This window comes from Rhodnius prolixus, unplaced genomic scaffold, assembly GCF_049639745.1.
Source record: "Rhodnius prolixus isolate KJV_2025 unplaced genomic scaffold, Rpr scaffold_7, whole genome shotgun sequence".
In the NCBI taxonomy this organism is placed as follows: domain Eukaryota; kingdom Metazoa; phylum Arthropoda; class Insecta; order Hemiptera; family Reduviidae; genus Rhodnius; species Rhodnius prolixus.
In genome coordinates, this window is record NW_027411582.1 from 38,721,280 (window position 1) to 38,747,238 (window position 25,959).

The following is a 25,959-nucleotide window of genomic DNA, read 5'->3' on the forward strand; positions in this document are numbered from 1 at the left end:
CCAATCGCTATGCCAGTGGTACCAGAGAATATCAGTGGAGACAATAAGCTAAAACGACCCTGACTTCGCAGAGAGGCGAGATTTTTTCCTAGAGCAACCAGGTCTTGATACCACATAAGCTGTTCTCTTAAAAGAGTAGGGTTAGTTAATAAATATGGCGTCAATCACTAGGTTGACGTATGAGATGGTGGTGACTCTCTAACAACTGGAGTAAATACACAAAAAGTATTGTAGGGAAACAAGGAAATATCCCTGAACTTGGTGAAGAGGAGAAACTGTACTTTCCATACTTTCAGAAGATGTATTACGTTAGAGAACAGAACCCGATAAATGAATATGTTAACCAGGAATTTGGGAAAACCAGAGAAACAAAAAATTAAACAGAAATCTTGCCGTATCATCCATTTCCTGAATCAGGAACAAAAAAAAAATCGGCCTAAGAATGATGAGCATCTGTGGCTGTAGAAAAATTAGGAAACATCAGGAAACAAAGAAATAAGTAGAGGATGGATGAGAGAGGAGATGAGTAGCATAAGGAGGCGAGATTGACAGCTGAAAGACGGATGTAAAGCACAGGAACATACTCGACTACGTGACGTGAAAGAGGATTGGATTAAGCCGACGGAAGTAAGCCTCAAGCCAAATACTTTTTTGCATTTTCTTTTTCTTCTTCACTTCATTTTTATTTAAATAAACATTTTTTTTTACCACCATTAAAGATATCAACGCTTATAAATAAAATGAAATAAATATCTGCTACTGAAATTCAAATCCTCTGGGGAGGAGCCACCTACACAGAAGGGGAAATTCAACTGGATTATCTTATCCCCACCCCAAAAAGCGGGAGTTGACAAAAAAACCCGCGCATCAACTCCCCTCTACCTCACCCCCACCATCAACAAAAACATATAGTCTAACATCACCTAAATATATTTATCTCCAAGTCTGGAAAAATAAACATCGCTATTTATATAGTTACAAACAATGATCATCACATAAAGAAAGAAAAATAGGGCAACTAAATGCTAGGGTTTTTTGTGATAAACAGCCCTTTGTAGGGGGCGAATAATAGTACTGCTTCAGCGCGAACATGTTCTGACATGAAAAAGAGGGTACGTCCGTTAAATTGAATTAGACGAACACACGAAATGTTATGTGAACACTCACAGTACTTCCTTTTAATCGCACTTTGCGTAATTAAACTTTCTTGAAACTTAAGAGTTTTTACTAAAAAATAGTCGTGTCTTCAAGATTAAACAGGTTCACCAAAAAATCAAATCCATTCAGTGAATTTCGGAAAATTGAAACACATAAGTTTTAAGCAATAATATCGTTTTATTAGTTTATATAACCCTACTCTTATCAATTACCTTCATCTACCTCCCTCTTTTTATGTATCACTTTCACACTGGTGCTCATTGTTCATTTAAGCAAAACAAGATCCCCAGGGAGAGAGAGACCATTATATAATTAATTAATGCATTCGACCGTAGCCGAATGGCGGGCCCACCATTGTCTTCATTTCCTTTGTTTGTTTTAGCCATTGCCTTCTATATAGAGCAGCAGAAGAACAACCAGGACCGGCGCCTTCCGTCATTGTTCATCACACCATCCCCCTTTAGCCTCCTCCACAACCCCTCCCCATTCTCTATTTCTCTCACTCATTGACTAAGCAGAAAAACCACTTACATTAATAATTTATTTTCTTACAACATTGCCACTTCTACTGCACAATCTTAACTCAAATAAATTATTATAACTCTTTAACTAATTACATCATTTATTTTATTGCGTAATAATAGAGATTATCTTCATAAATTATGATTTTGTGAGCAAATATCAAAAAACTTTTAACGAATTGAGAGATAAATGCTAGAAATATTAATTCTAATTTTGCCCAAATATAGATCTAGTAATTCTCTATAGTTAACCAAAATTTCATCGAAATCCGTTCGTTACGAAGCGAGATATAAAAGATTAAGTTTTTGGCTGTTTTGAGAAATTTAATGTTCCAGAAAATAAAACGTCTATAACTCCAACAACATTATATTGAAAACGTTATAATTTTGCCCAAATATAGACCTAGTAATTCTCGTAACGCCAAAAACTTCAATAATATTACATAGAAAACGTTCTAATTTTGCCTTATTGTAGACCTAGGAATTCTCTACATTTAACCAAAATTTCATCGAAATCCGTTCGTTACGAAGCGAGATATAAAAGATTAAGTTTTTGGCTGTTTTGAGAAATTTAATGTTCCAGAAAATAAAACGTCTATAACTCCAACAACATTATATTGAAAACGTTATAATTTTGCCCAAATATAGACCTAGTAATTCTCGTAACGCCAAAAACTTCAATAATATTACATAGAAAACGTTCTAATTTTGCCTTATTGTAGACCTAGGAATTCTCTACATTTAACCAAAATTTCATCGAAATCCGTTCGTTACGAAGCGAGATATAAAAGATTAAGTTTTTGGCTGTTTTGAGAAATTTAATGTTCCAGAAAATAAAACGTCTATAACTCCAACAACATTATATTGTAAACGTTATAATTTTGCCCAAATATAGACCTAGTAATTCTCGTAACGCCAAAAACTTCAATAATATTACATAGAAAACGTTCTAATTTTGCCTTATTGTAGACCTAGGAATTCTCTACATTTAACCAAAATTTCATCGGAATCCGTTCGTTACGAAGCGAGATATAATAGGTTAAGTTTTTGGCTGTTTTGGGAGATTGAAAGTTCCAGAAAATAAAACGTCTATAACTTCACTAATATTCTGTAAAAAAAGGTTCTAATTTGACCCAAAAATAGACCTAGTAATTCTCTAAATTTAACCAAAATTTCATCGGAATCCGTTCGTTACGAAGCGAGATATAATAGGTTAAGTTTTTGGCTGTTTTGGGAGATTGAAAGTTCCAGAAAATAAAACGTCTATAACTTCACTAATATTCTGTAAAAAAGGGTTCTAATTTGACCCAAAAATAGACCTAGGAATTCTCTATATTTAACCAAAATTTGATCGAAATCCGTTCGTTAGGTAGCGAGATCTAAAGCGGTAGGTTTTGGGCTATTTTTGTGGCGATTCTAACATCAGGTAGATAGTATTCCTGTGGCTGGAATACTTGGAATAATATTCCTTGATTTCCTTAAATGCTGTGACGGTAATAAAGGTCTGTTTTCTCTGACAAGGAAAGCATAGTTGCTAATTTTTCTGGATTCACGACTGTTTCCCGCTCGGCTAAATATAACTTTTAATTGAATGGTTGTTTAAGGACGTAATCCTCATCGCAATCAGATGCCACTGGTTCTGATTTTCCCTTTTGTTGCAGAGGAATCAACGAGACAGAATAGGTTGTTCAGTCTTTTTCTCAAATCAAACCTAACAGGTAACTTTTTTTTTAATGCTTATAAAGGCAAGCTTTGAAGTATAAAGTGGAACTGTGCAGGAGGGTGGCCTGGCACTTTGGTATGGATACGCAGTTCTGATAATATAGAAATGTAAAGCTGGCGTGTGGCTTTACTAAGATAAGAAGCAGGCTTTGCGAGAGAGAGGGAACGATACTTTGAGCATGTAGCGTAACGTCTACCGACTGGAGTAACTCTGTTTTACAAACCGCACACGCCTCCACCGCCAGACATGCGGGGGCGGGCGATAAAAAGGCAGCCGAAAGCATGGAGAGGTGAAGGAGCGAAGAGTAACTTTCCCTTGGAGGTCGCTCCAAAAGGTAAACTCTACAGCGGAAAGTAAGTGCAAAGTGAGATGGTAAGGTATTAAAATATCTCATCACTACCAGGAATGCCAACCCATTTCCGTACATACTAAAAACTCTAACTTCTTCCGGTTCTCCTATCCCATGTTAATGAATTGTAATTTATCATCTCTGCTATTTTTAACTTGTATCTATGAGAATTTTACAACACTAAATGTCAAATAATTTGTAACAATAAACCTACTAGCTTTAGATTAATTCTCTGTTTTCATAAACCGCTCTATACGAGAAAATTTTATTATAGCTCGATATTAAAGTAAAGTTAAGTAATGCCTATTTTTTCAGGCGGGCTTTACGTCCAACTACCAAATTAGGTGTCGTGGACGGAGGCGACTAGCAAACATACTTTACTATAAATTTCTCATATTAATCATTAAATAAAATCCAAGGCCTAGGCCAGGGGAATCAAACCTACTAAACCAACAATACGTCTTAGTTTTGCGGGTCTAGTCTATAACCGTCTAACATGCTTTACTATAAATTTCTCATATTAACTATTAAATAAAATCCAAGACCTAGACCGGGGGAATCGAACCCACTAAACCAACAATACATCTTTGCTTTGCGGGTCTAGTCTATAACCGTCTAACATGCTTTACTATAAATTTCTCATATTAACCATTAAATAAAATCCAAGGCCTAGACCAGGGGCATCAAACACACTAAACCAACAATACGTCTTAGTTTTGCGGGTCTAGCCTATAACCGTCTAACATGCTTTACTATAAATTTCTCATATTAACCATTAAATAAAATCCAACGCCTTGATGGGGGAATAGAACCCACTAAACCAACAATACGTCTTAGTTTTGCGGGTCTAGCCTATAACCGCCTAACATACTTTACTATAAATTTCTCATATTAACCATTAAATAAAATACAAGACCTAGACCAGGGGCATCGAATCCACTAAACCAACAATACATCTTAGCATTGCGGGTCTAGCCTATAACCGCCTAACATACTTTACTATAAATTTCTCATATTAACTATTAAATAAAATCCAAGACCTAGACCGGGGGAATCGAACCCACTAAACCAACAATACATCTTTGCTTTGCGGGTCTAGTCTATAACCGTCTAACATGCTTTACTATAAATTTCTCATATTAACCATTAAATAAAATCCAAGGCCTAGACCAGGGGCATCAAACACACTAAACCAACAATACCTCTTAGCTTTGCGGGTCTAGCCTATAACCGCCTAACATACTTTACTGTAAATTTCTCATATTAACCATTAAATAAAATGCACAAGGCCTAGACCAGGGGAATCGAACCCACTAAACCAACAATACATCTTAGCATTGCGGGTCTAGCCTATAACCGCCTAACATACTTTACTATAAATTTCTCATATTAACCATTAAATAAAATCCAAGGCCTAGACCGGGGGAATCGAACCCACTAAACCAACAATACATCTTTGCTTTGCGGGTCTAGTCTATAACCGTCTAACATGCTTTACTATAAATTTCTCATATTAACCATTAAATAAAATCCAAGGCCTAGACCGGGGGAATCGAACCCACTAAACCAACAATACATCTTTGCTTTGCGGGTCTAGTATCTTAACCGCTCGGCTACCATGGCGCCTATAGCTCGACAATTCAGTTAACGAATTTCTCAAAACAAAGCAACTTTAACTATAGACGTAAGTTTTTACCGAAACGTACAAAACAAGATAAATGCCCTGACGGTTACTCGATCAGTGTGCAAGGCCAAAACAGTTCACCTTGCCCTACCTAGTACTATAAACAGACTGATAGACGCAAAAGTCTATGATTTACAGATACAGTTAAAGGTACCTAGCCCCGAGAAAACTGCCAGAGAGGAAAATTGATACAAGTGAATCTCAGATTTTCCTTCACTTTTTTTTTTTTTTTTAAATGGAAAAAGAGTATTTTCTACAGAGAGAGAGAGAGATTGAAATGATTCTACTTTTTGTAACAAGTCTGCCACGTTTCATTCTGCATTTGACATGACAAGTGTTTTTCCCGGCTAACTTATTGGAAAATTTCTGTTAAGTGTATTTTCCTCGCCCAACATGGCCGTGTTGTGTAAACGGGAAAAACCTTCACATGGTTACACGTGCTTTCCTAAGTAGATTTTCTTTTCTCCAATGCAGGGAAACTGGTTGTTGTAAAACAGGGAAAGGATTTAGATAGACACGGAAACATTACTGCAGTATTTTTCCCAAAGGAGAGAGCAAGTTCCATTTTTTTCTATCCCATGTAATAAATTTAATTTACTGGTTACCTTCATCCATCTAATGTAATCCAGCTTTCCAAGGGGGTAAAAAAATCCAATTTTGGGTGATGGTAGTCTAGTCTTGAGGGATCTTGACGTTGCCCTAGGGAATCCTTGCCCATCAATTCGTACAACAATCCAATAACCCCTAATAGTTACCTATTATACAGGGTGTTCATTATAAGACGGCACAAATGCATTTCATGCTTAAACGGTTGATCTGAGCAAAAAATGGTAGAGGAAAAATTTGTTGCCCGTCACCTCTAGGTTCAGAATATGTAACTTGATTTTAGATTCCTGCCCGCATACGCGGCAGACGCGCGTCCCAAAAGTGAGGGTTCGCAGTTGACCCCCATTTTCATATACACAGTTTTAAAGAGTATAAAATAGTTATGAAAGAAACCGGAAACCGCAATTCGATATCTTCAAAATTAAAGGTGCTAGGCCATTTATCTGGTATTTATTAATCATATTTCAATTTTTTTAACTTGTTATCAAAGAGAAAGAAGAGCACGCGATAGTCATTTTTATGTATTTTTTTCATCCCCTTTCTACTAAAAATATTGCCAAGGCAGTAAATCTAGCATTTTTTCCTAATATCGGGAAATAAGTAGTTTTCCGAGTGATTTTCTAAGAAAAATCAAATGTTAAGAGCTTTAGATGTTTTCAAGCATACAGAAAATGGATAAAAAAATAATTTTACTTCTGTTACAAACAAGAAGGTTTAATAATTATTTGGTAATTTTGGAAGAGTTGCGTTTAATTACAAAAAAAAAATTGGAAACCTCCTGCCACATATTCAAGTGATCAATATCAACTTCTAGACAAGGAAGAGGAAGTACAAGATTCGCAATTGTTCTGCAATTGATTTTGATGGGTAGCTCTGACGTCACGCTTCCTTTAACATGTTTTAATTTAAGCATTTAAACATTTAACCAAAATTTAGTTACTACAATAAATTGGGCTGTTCACAAAATAGATTTTTTTAAAATTTTAATTTCACCTGTCGACCAGATGGTTTTAAATTGGATTCTGTCAGGAAATAACTTGATGAAGATCTTGAAAGCGACCCCAGATAAGCTGGGGGTTGTAGAAAAGAGAACCAAAGTGGAGGATGTTACATGACGCGGGGGCGGTTTGCGGAAAAGAGCCTGTAGAAAGTGTTTGTTTCCGGCCCTACGTCTGTACACATGGGGGTTGGGATTCCATTTTTCCTTCAGTTTTTGGGAAAACCACTAACAAACCGCGCTCCACGCCAACCTAACTGGTTGAAAGGTTCGAATTCCCGTTAACACACTGATGAAATGGGTCTTTTACAGTAATTAAGACCGGAAGGTATTGGTTCCTGGGAAATAGATGAATACTGTCAGTGGTGTACCCAGAATTAGTACATTCTTCGCCACCCGAGAAACATCTAAAACCCAATAGCTCGGGGTGCAACACATGATATTCCTCGTGCCCGACATGGATGTGATGGATAGTCTTGTCAAGTTATTCTGCCAGAAAATATCAAATGTAATAATTGGTAATGTACTGGCTGTAGTCAGTCAAAGCGTTTTCCTTCAATACTAAATTACACTAGTAACAAGTGAAAGAAAACTCTATTTACAAATAATTGAAAATTCTGCAGAAGGAGGAAAAGGCGGGAAATGAGGGAGCTCTGAAGAAGATGGAGCGCAGCAATTAGAGATAATGAGGCAGAACCGTTTTCCTCGTGGAGGGGGGCCTCAACTTAGTCCACACACTCTCCCCTAGTCCAAGTCCTCACCAGCGGGCGCCCCCCTGTTAAGAAATGAAAACTGATTCTGTCATCTCTACTTGGCTCCGCCTGCTTCTTTGACGCAAACTTTCTCCACAAACTTACGGGCGTTCCTAGCTATCGCGGGAGCCGGGGCAAAAAAAAAAAAAAACTATATTGGTGGGCCCTCACTATAAAACTAGCCCCCTCCTCCATTTTCAAATTTATTGATTTAGTACATAGGTGGCCCAAGAGTTTGTTTTCCTGTTTGTAAACACTGAGCCTACGGAAGTTTTCGAAAGTCCAGCTTTATAGGCTTTTCTATTCCTCATTACTCATTCATAATCTCAGTTCCTGAATATAAAGGAATAATTACATTTAACTAACAAGCAAACAAGATGAAAGTTTGTTGATAAAAAATTTTAGCGTGACGTAACATAAAATTAAGATTTATCGCGGCCAAATATAAATCACGGAAAAAATGTGTATCATTATTATTAAAAATCGCATGAGTACCTTATCTAGATCATTTTTTTTTTTAATTACACAAATATAAATATATACAATGTACCTAGGCCCATAAATACCATACACACACACACACACGACGGCAGACCGTGGGCCGGAAACTAGAATTAAAAAACAAAGATTTATCGCCCTTCCGCTCGCCACAAAAACACAAAGCAAAACACGGCTCCTCATTGGGTTATTTATTTTTATATGTAGTTACATACATAAAATTCTCTCTGTCTCTGTTTTTATTTATTTATTTAACACTCAACGGAAAACAAAAAATATTTTTAAAAAAATTTGCATCATTTCCTAGAAAATGGAGCTGAAGAGTATGTACGACATTTTACGTTCAACCAATCTACTTCCCATTTCCGTGGTTACGAAGGGACAAGAGAGGAATTCTCTCCATTTCCTATCTAGATTTAAACTGGGGAAAAGCTCCCCCTTCCCCCCTCACGAGTGTATATGTGAAAAGATAAAAAGAAAATCGTTCGAGTAAATTAGCTGCCAATTGGAAAACTGCTAGAGGGAAACTTCAAATATTACAATTCAAACTAAGTGCACTTAGTTCTATCACTGGTACAGATCTAGAACTTTTATTTGAAACCATTTCAAGAACATTTTGGGCATTTTCAAGAACTCTGCACAGGCTTGAACTCTGCAGAACCATTTCCGCCCATTTTGGCTCGTCTGGAACTGCAATATTATTGGGAACTTAGTGAAAGATAGATTAACCCAGCTACCCACTGTACCCACTTAAATCTAGCTAACCCCACACTAAAGCAAGAAAAACTCCACCAGATAGCTCCACTGAACAGAACTAAGGTACTTCCTTTACAAGTAGTGAGTATTTACGATGTTAGAGCCAACCTTTACAAATTTTTGTATTTAATTACGTGCATTACAGTAAGAGGATATTGTGTGAGTATGACACCAATCTGGGGTTAAAAAACATGTGTGTTTCCGGTGAAATAAACTCAAACTTGAACGCAAAACTTCCTCTATTATGGGGTTAGTGAAAGGAAATAAAAAAAGCTAGAGAAGAAGTAGCTGCGCAGTAAAATTAAAGCTAGCTGTTTCCAATTAGTTACCAGGCAGGAAAACTGTAGCTACGCCGGAAGAAGATAAAACGGAAACGTGATGCGGAAAAGAGCAAAAAAAAAAAAGAAAAGATGGTAAAAGCGATCTAACTTTAGGCAGGCTGAGAGTGGGTAACGGTTTGTATGTCCAGCTTCGACCAGCTCTGGAGGTGCAGAAGAACACGTTCTAATTGAAAAGAAGAAGAAGAAAAAGAACTGGAGAAAGCCGGAGGCAGCCACCCTAGGGAGTAAGTGTGAAGAGTCCAGACAGCTCTGGAGAGAGTGGCTGGACTCTCCCAGTAATGGCGGGGAGATGATAGTTTTTGTTCAGTTTGTCATCATTCAAACGGTGACTTCTTCCCTTCGACACCCACCCATCTTCAGTTGGCCTCCATTACACTTCTTGTGCTCCTCCAGAATCCCTGAGCTGCATTCCTTAAATTAACTCCTCTAATTTGGGCTAATTTCCTCCCTACAATCTGATGAAGTAAATAGATTTGATAAAGATTTCTCTGTTCTTGATCAAATAGCCAACGACATAAATGATTTAAGTCATAATCCACTGCTGACCCAATCACATTTTCAAACATCACCGATCTACATTCAACTGCAGTGCTTACTAAATTAATAGAAAATCTTAAGAGGAATTTTCAAAAAAAATTTCGAAAAGTGAAAAATCTTTTCTGTGAAGGGGGACTTCCGGTGGAGGGATTTTTATAAACTACACACACACCAACACACACACACACACCAAGATCATTTCTAAAACCACTTTTTTTCTGACTCAGGGGACCACATTTCCGGGTGGAAACACAATTGGGTTTACTTAGACCCGAAGACTTTCTTGGAACCCCCATACTAGACTAAAAAGAACAGAAGACGCTATTAACTACTTAAAAGACTCTTAGACGAAAGATCAAAACTCTCTCTGGACAACAAAAGACTGATTTATACTTCTATTTAGAAACCCATCTGGGCCGTGTGGAATAGAGCTGTGGGGTTCAACCAAACGCTCCAATCTCCAAAGGATTCAGTCTTTTCAATCTAAAATACTTCGAACTATTAACATATGAAAGCTCCATTTTATGTCTCCCAACCTGGGGCTATACACCCTGTGACCTTAACATTCCTTTTATCACCGAAGTTGCTAAAAACACGATACAAGAAACTTCACTTCAACCTGCAATCTCATATAAATCCTCTTGCTCAAAATCTTTCTTTAAGAACTCTTCCTGACAACCCGGACAAGACGTCTTAAAAGACAGAGTGGCCTCATGATCTCTCAAGTGAAGAGAGTGACTAACCATCTAATATTTGGGAGTGTTACCACTGGGTAACTTCTCCGCTCGATACTTATCATTTCTTACTCGGTTATCACTGTTACTTATAGCGCCAATGCGCTGATTGTAGCACAAATAAACGCAAAAAAAATAATAATATTTTACTCACAAGAGAGATGGAAGAGAGTGGTAACGTTGCCATAGTACTCACCTGTAACAGAAAACAGGAGAACCATTAACACCTGTGTAGGCTCATCTGCCAGCATCAGTTAACAAATATCTCGGAAACACTCGCATGACTCTGGGTAATTAAATCTTATTAAATTTCCTAAAAATAAGCTGATTTCAATATTATACGGTAATGTTCACCTGCGTAATAAAATATTATTTTTGGAGGAAAGGTGACGTCATAGGTGACTAACACTCGTTCTGTCTACTACGTTCGAATGACTTTCCTTTGGCCATTGCGCCGAAAATGTCCGTAAAACAAAAGAAAACACTTCCGGCGCATCGAGATAGTCTTCCTATTCGGTATTTTGTTTACGCATTTCATAATCAGCAGGTGGTAAAACTGTACAATGCCCTAAAATGGCATATGAGAGGCGTGCCTAACCTTAGAAGCCTCCCAGAAATAAAGTTAATAAAATTAGGACTCCCTAAATCAGGGGCTATCAGCAACTATGTAGGAGTTAGTTCGGCCGGACACAGGAAGAACGTCTGCTATGTTTATATTTACGAGGAACGTACGTGTGTGTTAAAAAACCAGCTGGGCGTAAAAGCAGAGCCACACGCACTTGTATGCTCGATTGAATGTATCGATCGATAGAATATTTCTCCACTTTTAACTCAACTTCTTCCATCGAACCCACGATTTACCCGACCCTCTCTCTCCCATACCCCGTGCCTCCTCCCTGTTTACACTAACCCCGTGTGTATCTATTTACATGGCAAAGGTATTCAATCCCTATATACATTACATCATCATGAAATTTTTTGAGAGTATTTCTACATCCAGAAATGATGTAGGTGGTATTTCATGTTTAATGGGAGCCCCCCATCCAGGTCTGTTTGATTTAAAAGATATTTTACAATTTTGACTAAAAATTAGTCGAATTCCAAATTATTAAAGTGTTCACTTTAATGGCAATTTACTAAGATGAGAACTCCGCCAATCAAATTTGGAATTTTTTAAAATATAATCTGCTCATTAACAGGTGGTTAACTAGAGAGGTTCCCACTCTTTTTCAGTTTGCGGTTCCCTAAATAATCGGATTTTTTCCGCCGTCGCCCTTAATATACATAAGATTATTTTTCTAAATTTTTGACTTTCTTGAAAAATTGGCAAACTTTCCTTTACAAAAGCGATTACCCATTTAACAGCGAAAAATTAAAAACAGATACTTACTATTTTCCTTGGGTTAATGTTAAATATCTAATTTCAACTGTTTCGGTTAATATCCATATCGAGTATATCCACAACCACCATTTGGTTAGGCTAGTTGGAACAATAAATTAAACACGAATTTTAAATTCACAAACAATTTATTGAACGTCCATTGATGATTAACATTATTAAAATTATTAATGGGATAGACGGGCTTGATGTTCACTACACAACTTCTCAAATCTCGGGATAAAATTGGATATGGCTACTCTCATTTCTTGTTCACCGTTAATTTTCGAGCGATATTTACTTTGTATTACCGCGACCTCCGAAAACCTCAGCTACGCACCAATAGGATGTTGCGAATGGAATTAATACTCGTAGAGCTTTACCACTAAGCAGTGGATATTCCTTTTTTACTGATATCCAAAAATCAGAAAGTTCCATGCTACCAAATTTTAACTTTAAAGTATTAACGCAAGACAAGTCAATAAGAGATTCTTCTTTTTAGTCACTAAAGCTTGGGTGGGGAAGCCGTGCTTGCGCACTTTCAAAAGATGCGGATTGGAAAGAAAACAATGAAAGACTCGAAAGTTGCTAAATTCATGGAATTTTGTCACCATACACGATTGTTGGCGCAAAAATTCGAGAATTGGAAATTCCAAGAAAATTGCCGAATAGTTTAATTGAATATTTCGCGGCGCCCCTATGACGGCGCTCCGGGGAGCCGCGGTGCACTCTTTGGGAATCACTGGGTTAAATTCACTCAGAAGGACGTGTGATTCGCTGAAAGTGCGGTTCTTCATCAGTCCGTGACGCCTCTCGCCGGAAACCCAACTGTACAGACAGAACCGGAAGAAGAGCTCTAAGTAAATAGTACCAGTTAAGGAATTCCGCCCGTAATGCTACGTCTTCCAACTCCAGCTGTTTTCCCGAGTACCTTCTAGATTTAAATATTGTCAAGCCCAGCAAATTGGCAAAGATAGTTTTTCTACCGACAATACAGCATCAACATGTTGGACCAACACCCTTCCACCATCGATTTGTAGCTCATTAATTGCCACCTGTCAATCAAACTACCCTCTACACCGCTGGCGATCAGTGTGGGCCGTTAAATTATTCCAAGAGTAGATCTCGTCTAAATGATGTTCCTGACAGCCTCTGGTCTAAGTGAGCAGCGTGACTAATTGCTACTAATTAATAGAGACGTACAGGTAGTTCTATGACATTATACATCCGGTTACACAACCGTCTTCCTGTAACTTCTCCCATCGCAACACCAACTATTCCTCTGCCATTCTCTGACATTCCCTTCTGAAGACCTAAGACATAATCTCTTGACATTTCCTCTTCAGTCTATTTAAGTCTTAATTAGCACTTCAGAATTACGCAAACATTTAAACTACTTGCAGTTAAGCTAATCGAGAATAATAGACAAACTTAAACTTATAACAAGTTTTAGCCAATTACCTTCAGTTAGGTAAGTTAAGTACACGGTTAGTAGCAGGGAATTACTTCACAGAAGCTTATTTTTGGGAAAAATCGAGCACCGATTTCCTGTCTACCAGCTGTTTAATCCCAAGAATTTCCTAGCACTTGAATGAACTCTTAGATGATTTTCAGTTTGGGGAAAAATTTATTTTTGTGAAAAGCTAATTATTTCATTAAAACTGTCCGGTAGGACAGTTGTATAAGGGTTGACCATCAAAAACTGCACGAAAAAGCGTAACGTTGAAAAACACCCAACTTTGACAATTTTTTTCTCTTTTTCTATAAAAGATAAAATTCCCAAATTTTCTTTAAATCTTATTCCGAACCCTCCTTTATAACTGTAATTTTTTTGCAACCACCCAGATCTAATAGGTTTCGAGAAAAAAGTTGCCGAAAATGAGCAAAAACGGCTTTTTCAAAAAATGTTCTTGTTCTTGTTCTTGTTGTTGTTGTTGTTCTTGTTCTTGTTACCTTTTTTGTAAACAACGTAGCGCCTAAACGCGCGGACCGATTTTCATGAATGAGGTGTCATTCGATTCGGAATTTTATGTAGATGTGCCTTTTGGGGGTCTCGACGCTGTATATCAAATGGGGGAGAAGTTGGGGCTAAATGTATATAAGGCCACCTTCAAAATTATTATTACTAATTACTCTGTAAATCTTGGCCCGATTTTGATAAAATTTGGTAGGGTGATAGGGTTAGAGCTCCCCTACGTAACATTAAAGTGACGATCAGCTCTAACACTTTTTAAGGGGAAGTATAGCAATCGTTGCAAATTATCGACACGTGAACCGATTTTCATGAATGAAGTGTCATTCGAATCGAAATTTTGTACAGATTTGCACTTTAAAAGTCTCGACGCCGTGCCTCATAAGGAGGGGAGTTTGCCCCACCCAAATAAGACCCTTTCTAAAACTATTATTACCAATATTTCTATAACGCTTAGTCCGATTTTGATAAAATTCAGCCCGAATAAGTGGTTAAAGCTCCTCTACGTGGCTGTGAAGTGCCATCTTGCTCTTACACCTACTAAGAGGAAGTACTGCAATCGTTTAAATTATCAATGAGTGAACCGATTTAAATCAATGAATTGTCGTTCGATTAAAAAATCTTTCCTCTTTGCCTTTTAGGGAGAAGTACTGCAATCTGCATTTATTTTTCTTACTCCTCTTAAAAGGAAGTACTGAAATCGCAGTTTAATTTTGCTATTTACGTACAAATACCTTCCTATGTTATTCAAAACGCTTTTACAAAAAAATTGTTATTGAGGATGGTTTGGGGGAACGCAACTATAATCATTCTATAAAAAGATCTCTCCAGTGGTAGTTACGGTTCCGACTTAACACCTTATCAGATTATAATGATAGAATTGCTTATTCCAAATTTTAAAAAAATCTGTAAAGAAGATATGTAACTTTGTAAAATAGACAAAAAGGAAAATCTATCCAAAAGGTACAAAAATCTCCTTAACAAAAACTTACAGTTTAAAATGTTAAGTATAAGGGTTGATTAAACGCCAAAAGGTACACAAATCAGCGAGTACCCAACATTTCATTAATACTTCATTAATAGTCAAGTAATTCTACTGCATTAATTTTCATTAATAAGTTATTTTTTAGAATTTATTAGATGTCACAGACCCTTATGCTGGCCACTTCATTTATAATATTTTTTTGTTATAATTATGATAAATCACATATATACGTACATGCATGTTAAAGTAGAAAAAGACAAAGTTAGAGTAGGCTACTGTCTTGAATTCGTCTTACCGAAATATTCGTGAGCACAAATAATACACAGATAATAACAAGTAGATTATTCAACAACAATTATTCATTTCTCAATTGTAATTTAATTTAGTCCCCCTAATTTTACTTATAGTAAAATCCTGGAATAATTAGCTGTCCTAAAAATATGCATATCTTATTTACTTTATATTACATATATACAACATTGTGGTATGAATACCTAGATTGAGAATGTAATTGAAGAAAACTATATTATTTGCGATAAAGCCAGATAATTATTACCTATTATTATAAACGTTTCACTACTTCATAAAATAACAATTACTTTAATCGAAGAATGAACTTAAACCGACGATTTTTATTTAAAAATAAAAATAAATAAATAAAATAAAATCATTAATGTAAGTTTTTTATAAAAAAAAGTTTTGAATTTTTTAGCCTCATATTTTTTTTCTTTTTAACCTGTAATTAATAGTTTGATTATTATAAATAACTAGATATGACAGTCAATCTACAGTGCTACTTGAACATATATTTTGTAGACGAAAATGGCCAGCATAAGGGTCTGTGACATCTAATAAATTCTAAAAAATAACTTATTAATGAAAATTAATGCAGTAGAATTACTTGACTATTAATGAAGTATTAATGAAATGTTGGGTACTCGCTGATTTGTGTACCTTTTGGCGTTTAATCAACCCTTATACTTAACATTTTAAACTGTAAGTTTTTGTTAAGGAGTATTTAATTAAATTTAAATTATATTTTGTTTTCTTATGAAAGAAAATCACACAGACTCCTCCAGATGCAACAACATGACGTAAGATGGATTTTTTTCATCTGACGTAAGAACAATCATCGTTCAGACCGACTGAAATCGTACACAAATCAGGCGATAAATAGTAACGTGTGCCAGCCCTATCACAAAACTACTCTGATAGGGCTAACTCCTCTCCCATTCGATGTGCAGCGTCGAGACCCCCAAAAGGCACATCTACATAAAATTCCGAATCGAATGACACCTCATTCATGAAAATCGGTTCACGCGTTTAGGCGCTACGTTGTTTACAAAAAAAGGTAACAAGAACAACAACAACAAGAACATTTTTTGAAAATGCCGTTTTTGCTCATTTTCAGCAACTATTTTCTCGAAACCTATTAGATCTAGGTTGTTGCAAAAAAATTACAGTTATAAAGGAGGGTTTGCCCAATAATTTAAAGAAAATTTGTGAATTTTATCTTTTATACAAAAAGAGAAAAAAAAATTGTCAAAGTTGGGTGTTTTTCAACGTTACACTTTTTCGAGCACTTTTTGACGATCAACCCTTATACAACTGTCCTACCGGAACAGTTTCAATAAAAGAACTCTCTGATAGAAATTCCTGGACTTTATTTTTAAAAATGAATTCCCAAATCCCTTATTTTTTTGGGGGACCAAATCTGCGGCAACATGCGTTCTATTTAAGTTTGGCTGTCAAACAAAAACTTGTTTTTTCTTTTGTATTTGGAGAATTTCAAAACATGTTTCTAAGTGAAAACTTGGCCATGATTGGTAGAACATTAAGGAAGGAAGTCATCTTGACAGGAAGACGCACTTTCGAACGAAGTGACTTTAATGCAAAGGATTAAATCTTCAATTTAAGGAATTTTGGCTTAAATTAAGTAAAATTCTATTTATGTAATTAATCCAATGATTGTGCTCAAATAAATACATGTTACATAAATACAGTACAGAAGGAGGGGGTGGAGGGGAATCGCTAATGCAATTTAAGTAAAAGGTTCAACATTATGTGGACGGAGTGAATCGATATGTCAACCATAAATAAATTGTTTGACGGTTATTCTGAGGACGAGTGTTTGCGGGAATACGCGGCAGGAAGTTGAGGGATGGATATCTGAAAAGTAATCCGCGGCCGGAAATGTAATTGAATTGTTTACAAGTTACGGCTCTACGTCTGACGTAAACAATGAGGTCATATATTCTAGATTTTGCGTTCTACACTAAAATAATTGGATTAGTTTAATTTCTATATTTTTTATTTATTTATTTTCGTTAAAATAAACAAAGGCAAAGTTGGTCCAACGCCTGCGCAGTTTATGTGATTAAATGTTTTTAAAACATGGAATTTTTACGAAAAGAAAAGGCCTTCAATGAACACTATAAAAAGAAGAGTCTTTTGAGGAATGTAATTGGTGCCTCAGTTACCACAGGACCGCTCTGAAAACCAACATTCCAGGAAGAAAGGTTCATCATTTTGGGAATAATCCATGGAGTTACTATTTTTCCTCTCAATATTCTGGACCCTCTAAAGCTGCTCACGGTAAGTTCTGAAGCGAATTAAGTTCAACGGGAATTAAATTCTAATTTCCTGGCCACATTTACAGCGGCTTTACTTCACTCTTTTAGGAACTTAGCTTTAAATCCAAACAGACCTTTTAAAGCCGTTTCAAGGCTTTTCAAGTTTAAATAGTGAATTAACTACCCACAAGGATTGGTATGTGGTTTGAAAACGGAAGAGACGGCCCTTGGAATCCCTTCTACCGGAAATGGCACTTTAATCACCCGAAATGTTTCTCTTTTTTGTCATTTTACTAACAAGATGCAGAGATGCTGCCCATTATAATCTACTAGATCCGCAATTTTGGTTTCCCAGAAAATTCGTTGAAGGGCATTTTGTGAAAAGGAGCTATGTTTGCCAGCCATCCAGTGCCTTTTGAATAGAATACCATAATCCTAACGTTTACATAAAACGAGGCTTAACAGAGCTGTCAAACTTCCGCGTTTTTTGTGGAATTTCTGGAATTACGAAATCCTTGTTTATTTTCTTTGCTATTTTCTCAATCTTAAGTTTGTAACTTTTCTCCGGAAAAAGGCGTTTCTCTCAAATCTAAAATTTTCTTATTCTCTGAGAAGTAAGACAAGATATTGTAATGGTATAAAATGTGAGTTTGGGTATGGCCAGAGATACTCATTAACGGTAACTAGAAAAGCTCAATTCTGATGCCACCAATAAGATTTTTGACAAACCAATTAAGATCGATCATTTTAGCAACTCGATTTTTTTTTTAAATTTCTCAAAAACATCGATCGATTTTCTTTAAACTTCTCATCCTTACTGCACACTTGCAGTAAATGTAAATAATATGTGTCCTTGGTTCCCAGGAAGATACTTCTGGAAGAGAGGTTAAGTTTCCTTTAAAGTATGATTAATGTAGATCGTATGCAATAACAAAGAGTCATGTGTTTAGCAAATGTACACATTCCGTTCTATTCTGTTGAAGTATAACATAGTTTGTTAATATTAAATGTTAATTTAGTTTTCTTCAATTACATTGTTAATCTAGGTGTTCTCCTCACAATGTTATAATATGTGTAATATAAAATAGATATGCATATTTTTAGTTGGTTATAAAACATCTTTTACCACAAGTATTTAATTACTCGTAGATTAAAGTTTGAAAATGAATGAATTATAATTACAAGTATCATTTACTTGTTATTAACTATGTAATTTGTGCTCACGTAAGACGAATTCAATACTGAAATTTCGTTTTAACTCCGTAATTCAAATCACGGCAGTAAAAGACCAACTCTAACTTTCCCTTTTTCATAGCTGTTCATTATTTTTGGTGACTGATTCATAGTTTCAATAGGGTGAAAAAAATAAATGCTAGTTTTCAGTCGTGATACATTTATTCTGCCGAGCTTTCGACCTAGGGACTAGGTCCATCTTCAGGGCTAGTTTAGAAAGTAATATTTTACATTCCAGGGTTGGTGTGTCTTCTGTCTTGTCTAGACAGGACAAGACAGAAGACAAGACAAGACAGAAGTCAAGACAAGACAGAAGACACACCAACCCAGTAATGTAAAATATTACTTTGTAAACTAGCCCTAAAGATGACCTAGTCCCTAGGTCGAAAGCTCGGCAGAATAAAGTTTATCATGACTGAAACTGGCATTAATTTTATCACCCTTTTTCTACCTTAATACGCGAGTGAATGTGATGATTATTCCGGAATAAAGATAAATCACAAGAATAATTTGGAATAGAGTTAAAATGAAGTGCCTTTTTAATACTAACTATGATGATGAGATACATCTTTTATTATTCTAACAGAAAAATATTTATGGGTGATAAAAGGCCAGCACAAGGGTCTGTGACATCTAATACATTCTAAAAAATATGATACTAGAAGTATAAATGAAATGTTGGGTACTTGCTGATTTGGGTACCTTATGGCGTTTAATCAACCCTTATACTTAACTTTTTAAACTGTCAAGTTTTTGTTAAGGAGATATTATAAGGTCTTTTTACCGTTATAATTATACCGCGAATTTAATGTGGAAATAAATTTCCAAATTTCAAGAACATTGTGTCAGCGAAAAGGCCACTTTACTGAGTAAATTTAGCGGATGTTGGTGATATTTTATGGGGAGGGGCACCAATTTTAGGTTTCAAATACGTTGCGATAAGAGGAAGTCGTACGAGGGTTCGAAACAGTGAGAGAAAGTAATGGGCGTCACCAGAAATTCTAAACAGTTAATGAAGCTGTAATGGCCGCCACTATATTTCAGCACTGGTTTAACTAAAATAGAACGAGGCCATTTGGTGTAATTCATTTAGACAAAGGAGATAATGACAAGTATGTTATTATTATAGAGGGCGGTTTATGGGAGCTAAAGGAGCCACTCCCGAGGGATTGCGACACAGCACTGCCATTAGCCAGAGGGACATGCTGTTATATCTCTGCTAAGTCGTCCATTACATTACACAGATCTGGCCATCCAGCCAGCATTATGTCTTCTGGGCAACAGTATTAATAATGATCAGCCTAAACATGGACATCTACAATTAGTATTTACTGGAATTCCAGCCGGGTTTATTTATTTCAGTTTGCACTCGCCTCATACGACCTTCTGCAAGCTCTAACAGTAAATATTCATCGAACTCGAATTCTTTTTTTTAAAAAAACATTTTACTTGATCACTAACATCTCAATTACTGGTGCCGCTCATTGGTCTCAAGCAGAGGAACGTCAAACACCTCGCCAGTCTAAGACCTAAGGCCCGTCACGTTGTTTGGAAATTATAACATTTAATTGTTACAATTTAATGTTTACAATTAAATTGTAGTCCACATTGCAGCCGCCAAAAAAGCCACGAAGTCGTTTTCGGAAGAGTGACTGCAGCATCCCACAAAATGCGCAGTAGCCTAGCATTACGGTCTATTAGGACTTGATGTGGACTTACTCGCTTCTTTGTTGCAATCGCGAGACTGTACTACATATATCTTTGGAACTTTAAGACCAAAGGAGATTATAGCGCAGAAGGAACTGGTAGGGAAAGCCCTCAACCTTCTTAGATGTGGGAGGTTTCATCTACTAGACTTAAAGCGGAAGGAACAATAAGCCTCTGGTGGCTGCGGTGCCGTGGCCCATAGGGTCCCGTCCCGCCTTTCAAAATCTAAAAAATCTACTCGCTTCTTGCTCCCTGCGATAGTACTGTCAGTGTAAAGTACGAGTAATTGCCTAACTTTTCAGGCCAGGCTTTACGTCCAATTACCAAATTTAGGTGTCATGGACGGAGGCGACTAGCAAACATACTTTACTGTAAATTTCTTTTATTAACCATTAAATAAAATCCAAGGCCTAGACTGGGGGCATTGAACCTACTAAACCAACAATACATATTAGCATTGCGGGGTCTAGCCTATAACCGCCTAACATACTTTGCTATAAATTTCTCATATTAACCATTAAATAAAATCCAAGGCCTAGACTAGGGGAATCGAACCCACTAAACCAACAATACATCTTAGCATTGCGGGTCTAGCCTAACATACTTTACTGTAAATTTCTCATATTAACCATTAAATAAAATCCAAGACCTAGATCAGGGGAATCGAACCCACTAAACCAACAATACATCTTAGCATTGCGGGTCTAGCCTAACATACTTTACTGTAAATTTCTCATATTAACCATTTAAATAAGATCTAAAGCCTAGACCGGGGGAATCGAATCCACTAAACCAACAATACATCTTTGCTTCACAGGGAGTACTGTCACTGTGGCAAATTATTACATTCGGTAAAACAACTTCAAAAAGAAAATTATCCAATTTTGAATGCTGCCAAATCATTACTAAAAAAAAATTATCGAATTTTAAATTTTAAAAATCAAATTAAATTATTAAAAAAACGAATTTGAAATAAGATTTTTTGGATTTTAATAAATTGTGAAAATCAATTTCAAATATTTACTTCTCCTCTTTCAGTTGAAGTTGAAACTGTTAATGACAATTTTTACAATTAGAACTCATCGAAATTCAGTGCCATTTCTGGTTTCGAAACAAAAATTCACGAAAGTTGGAGTGCCAAAATTTTTGATAGCTAACATATTTATCAATCAACCATTTATTATTATGCTGAGCATGTTTAGCTAAAGTAACACTTCAGGTGGGAGAGAAATCGTTTCTCAGAACCGCAGAGCCGGTGTACTCTAGATCGACACTTCACTGCTACTAAATGCAAGGGGCTCCACCGCCTGCATAATAAATATTAATGCACCATTAGACGGCTCATCAATTTCCTTTAAAAGGTGATCACAATGGAAAGTGGCAACTTAAGCTTTCCACTGTTGAGAGGGCCATTTCCTTCTAATATATTGGTCTGCTATCGATATAGTGTTCAGGAGGAGCGAAATTCCAGACGTCTAGTTGGGAAGTAAATCATGCCAAAAAGAGCACTGGGAACCGCACGTTTTTCTTCAAATCTGCCAAATTTCCCAAATTGAGCTTTCACTTAAAAAGCACACGTTCACCTTAGAAGCAGTTATTTTGAGCTTTTTTTTTAAATTAATATATGTATTTCCTCTTACCCAACTAGTGAGAGGAAGTACCGTGATCGTAGAGATTTTCGCTTTCATATTCTCACCGGAAGTCCTGTGAAGTAGTCAGCAGAACTCTAGAAATAGGAAGGAAATTCCCAGCTAGCTGAAAATATTTATATTCCAAATTGGTGCCCACATTGGACCCCCCGGTCATAAGATTTTGAACAAAATTAAGCCCGAACGGAAGTGTCATATTACTGAAAGTATTTTTTTTCGGGTTTTTCTGGAATTTTACTCTTAACAAGGGAGGAACAAGGAGGGCAAGCTACCAATCCAAGGTGTAATGTAAGTTTAATAAACAGCCTCATTACCGGGGCTTTATATTAATATAGTAAAATGCCTAATTTACAGGAAATCTGTCTAATGGAAGTAGTACATTGTTTGCTGCTATTGTGGCCACTATAAATTGCATCGGCCGCCGACTAAGCCAGGTGTTATTGAATTCCAAAGTGGGTTGCCCGTAATTTCCTTCTCAAATTGAGACATCAATTAGATCAGTCTCTTGAACACTAAAATAGAGTGATTTGAGGAGATAGATTGATGTTCAGAAAATATCTTGATATCCTCTACGTTGTACCAGATGTTTCGTAGATGTCTTACAATATCTGGAGGTTCCCTACGGTCTAACGCCTACTGGGGTTATAGTTACAGCAAAAACTATTAAAAATGGAAACTTAATGGTATTAAAAAAAGATGTGATCATTTGAGATCGCTTAAACACAAATATAATCAAATTTAGGGTGCCAGTATTAAGTAATCTGATCTCTAAAAAGCCCTTTTTAATGCCCAGAAATTCTATTACTGTTCATTACTTTTGGTGACTGATTCATAGTTTCAATAGGATGGAAAAATAACTGCCAATTTCAGTCATGATATATGTTTGTATTATGCCGAGCTTTCGACCTAGGGGACTAGGTCATCTTCAGGGCTAATTTACAATGTAATATTTTACATCAATAGAGGGTTGGTACATTGTTCATTGTACATAAATAGTACATTGTAAATTAGTCCTGAAAATGGACCTAGTCCCTAGGTCGAAAAACTCGGCATAATAAAAATATTGACTGAAATTGGCAGTTCTTTTTTCATCCCTATTCTATTATTAACCGCGCCTTTAACTTCAGCTAGAGTGTTGGGACCTGGTATAGCTAGACTAAACACGCATTACACGTCTGTGTTGCAGTTCTAATTTAATTACATACCCAATCAACTTGATGCCCAACAAACTGATGTACCAATCAACTTACAAATCAGTGGGCCCAAAATTTTTTATGATTAATCCGATTACAACTTTTGGGCCGCTACTAGCCCTCATGTAGGCCCACCTAATTACATTAATTGATTGTTCAATTCATTTTTTTTTTTTTGGGATTTATATTTTAAATAAAATCGTTGATTTTACTCGCCGTTTGTTTTTAGTTTTCTTTAATTAAAATCATAATTCTATTTTACCTCCATCTTCAGAAGATTCGTAATTGGTCGTTTTATGATATTTTTTTTTAAGTTGTACCCGATTTTTTTTTTTTTGAACCAATTTAAAAATTCATGCATAACTTTTTTTGTAGCCTTTTTTTCCCAATTTGGTACCAGTATAATCATCACCTTTACGTACATTTCTCTAGAATCGCTTGGTCCAAAAATATTGACCAAGCTCCCAAACAAAAAAAAACGAAACATGAGAACAATAAAACGCTCTAAATTGACAATTTTTTTTTTTTTTAATGATTTAAAGAGCGTCACCATCTAAGGTTATTGGCGCCCGGAGCTTCTTTTCAGTTCACTGCCCGCCTCCGGACAGTGTTCTCTCGTTACAGACAACACTGTCCATCCACCAGGACAGTGAGCTTGTAAGAAGTTCCTAGGAAGAGAAAATCTAAGGGCCAGCAGCTGGATTCGAATCCGATAAATTGACAATTTGTTTAGGTACTACAAGAATAGCAATAAAAATTAGGATTTTGTTCAAAATCAACCGGAAATAACACTAATTGAATAGATTTATCAATGATTTTTGCTCGAAACCTGTAGATCTCTATACTTGAACTTCATTTTTTTTTTTTAATTTCTGTGGGTGGAAGGGGGTTAGAACTAGGACGCTATGGTAGCGTACTCAAAATTACGAAATTTGGGGGGAAAAATAAAAAATTTAGTGGATTTTTTTTTTTGTAAATTTTGTGGCCCCCCCCCCAAAAATAAATAAAAATATTTCTGTGAAGGTTTTTGTGTTAAAAATAATTAAATGAATGAGTTTTGCTAAATTTGTACCATACTAGGAGAGCTAATCTGCTTTAAATGATATATAATTATATAAGTAACAGATTAATTATTTACCCCCACCCAATTAAAAATAAAAATAATCAATTTAATACGTACCTAATGCAATTAAAACGATTATCGCTGGTAAAAAGACGTGAAATCCACTGATATAGAATTGTGCCATTTTTTTTCTATTTCTTTTATTTTGATTCTAAAGAATGCTCGGCCGAATATTCTTATTAGTGAACTTTTCTTCTACGAACAGAATTCAAGAGCAGGGTTTTGTAAAACAGGTTGACGATGGATTGTTGTTCTACCAGCATATACCACTACTAAACTCCCGTGACCAACGGAGGGCGATAGTTGTTCTTCTCTTTCTCTGTCTCACTCTGTGTGTCCACACCCCTCTCAGAATGCTTCACTCATGTGTACATGGATGCTTATATATATGTACCACTTGACGTGTGTTGTATATGATATAATTTATTGACTGAATTTGGACTTGAATCGACCAAGATTTCCTATATTTTACTTTTACTTTCTTTGATTTTTTGACACGATTTTTGTCTTGTAAGATTTAACTTTTTTAAACAAAATCACTTTAATAATTCAACTAATATTTACAAAACTTTAAAAACATGCGATCAGTACTTTTTATAGTTAACAACATCTAATTAAATGAAACATTTTTACAATTTAACGAGAAAAAAAAAAATATTCTATCACAAAAACAATTTAAAAAATAAAAATAAAATTAAAAAAAAAAATAAAGAAAAATCTTTAACAAAAAAATTTTCCAAGATATTTATAAGAACAAGAAAAAAAACAACGTATTTTTCAATTTTTCTTGGCAAAAAACTCGCGTTAGAATAAACTTAACGGTCAAGTAGCTTCGTAAGTGTTGGCCCGGGCGATTTACTTTGTTACTGTAATGAAAAACGGCCGGTTAGTTTCATTTTAGTACATGATCTAGCCGTTCTGCGTGCGCACAGCAGCACTTTACAAACCTAGTTCACTCGTTTTAGTGAAATTAACCCTTTATTAAAGAGTTTACAATATTGGTCAATAGAATGTGCTAGTTTTACTATAAGAAAATTATTCCGCCTTAGATGAATTAATATAAAAAATAGTTGAAACTATGATTTTAAATCAGTGCTTCTTAAACGTTTAAAGTTAAAAATTTCTTGCCGACCTCTTTATATTCTAACACCTATTTATTAGGCTATAAGTCGATTTAAGGTTTGTATATACGAGGTGTGGCTATTAAACAACGAGACTATTTCTGTAAAACATTTTATTTTAAATTTATACATACGAGGGTCGTTTGAAAAGTCCGTGCAAAAATAAAAACTACTTAATTTTTTGGGGTAAACCTTTTTTATTTTTCAACATAGTCTCCTTTTAGGCTTATACACTTCGTCCAACGTTGCTCTAGTTTGTTGATCCCTTCCGAATAATAGGATTTGTCCAAGTCTGAAAAATAGCCATTCGTTTCTGCAATCACCTCCTCGTTTGAATAAAATCTTTTTCCCGCCAGCCATTTCTTTATA

The 25,959-nt window shown here is 35.8% G+C and overlaps 1 protein-coding gene across 1 annotated transcript in view; it reads right to left on the reverse strand.

Annotated features, from left to right (window-relative positions):
- The window catches only part of LOC141447601 (uncharacterized), a 236,362-nt gene extending 211,020 nt beyond the window's left edge, over window positions 1-25,342 (reverse strand). Inside the window, exon 1 of the mRNA XM_074115314.1 lies at window positions 24,527-25,342. Coding sequence (XP_073971415.1) covers window positions 24,527-24,593 — 67 coding nt within the window. The 5' untranslated portion in view covers window positions 24,594-25,342. The remainder of the gene's footprint in view (window positions 1-24,526) is intronic.
- Between the last annotated feature and the right edge of the window lie 617 nt (window positions 25,343-25,959).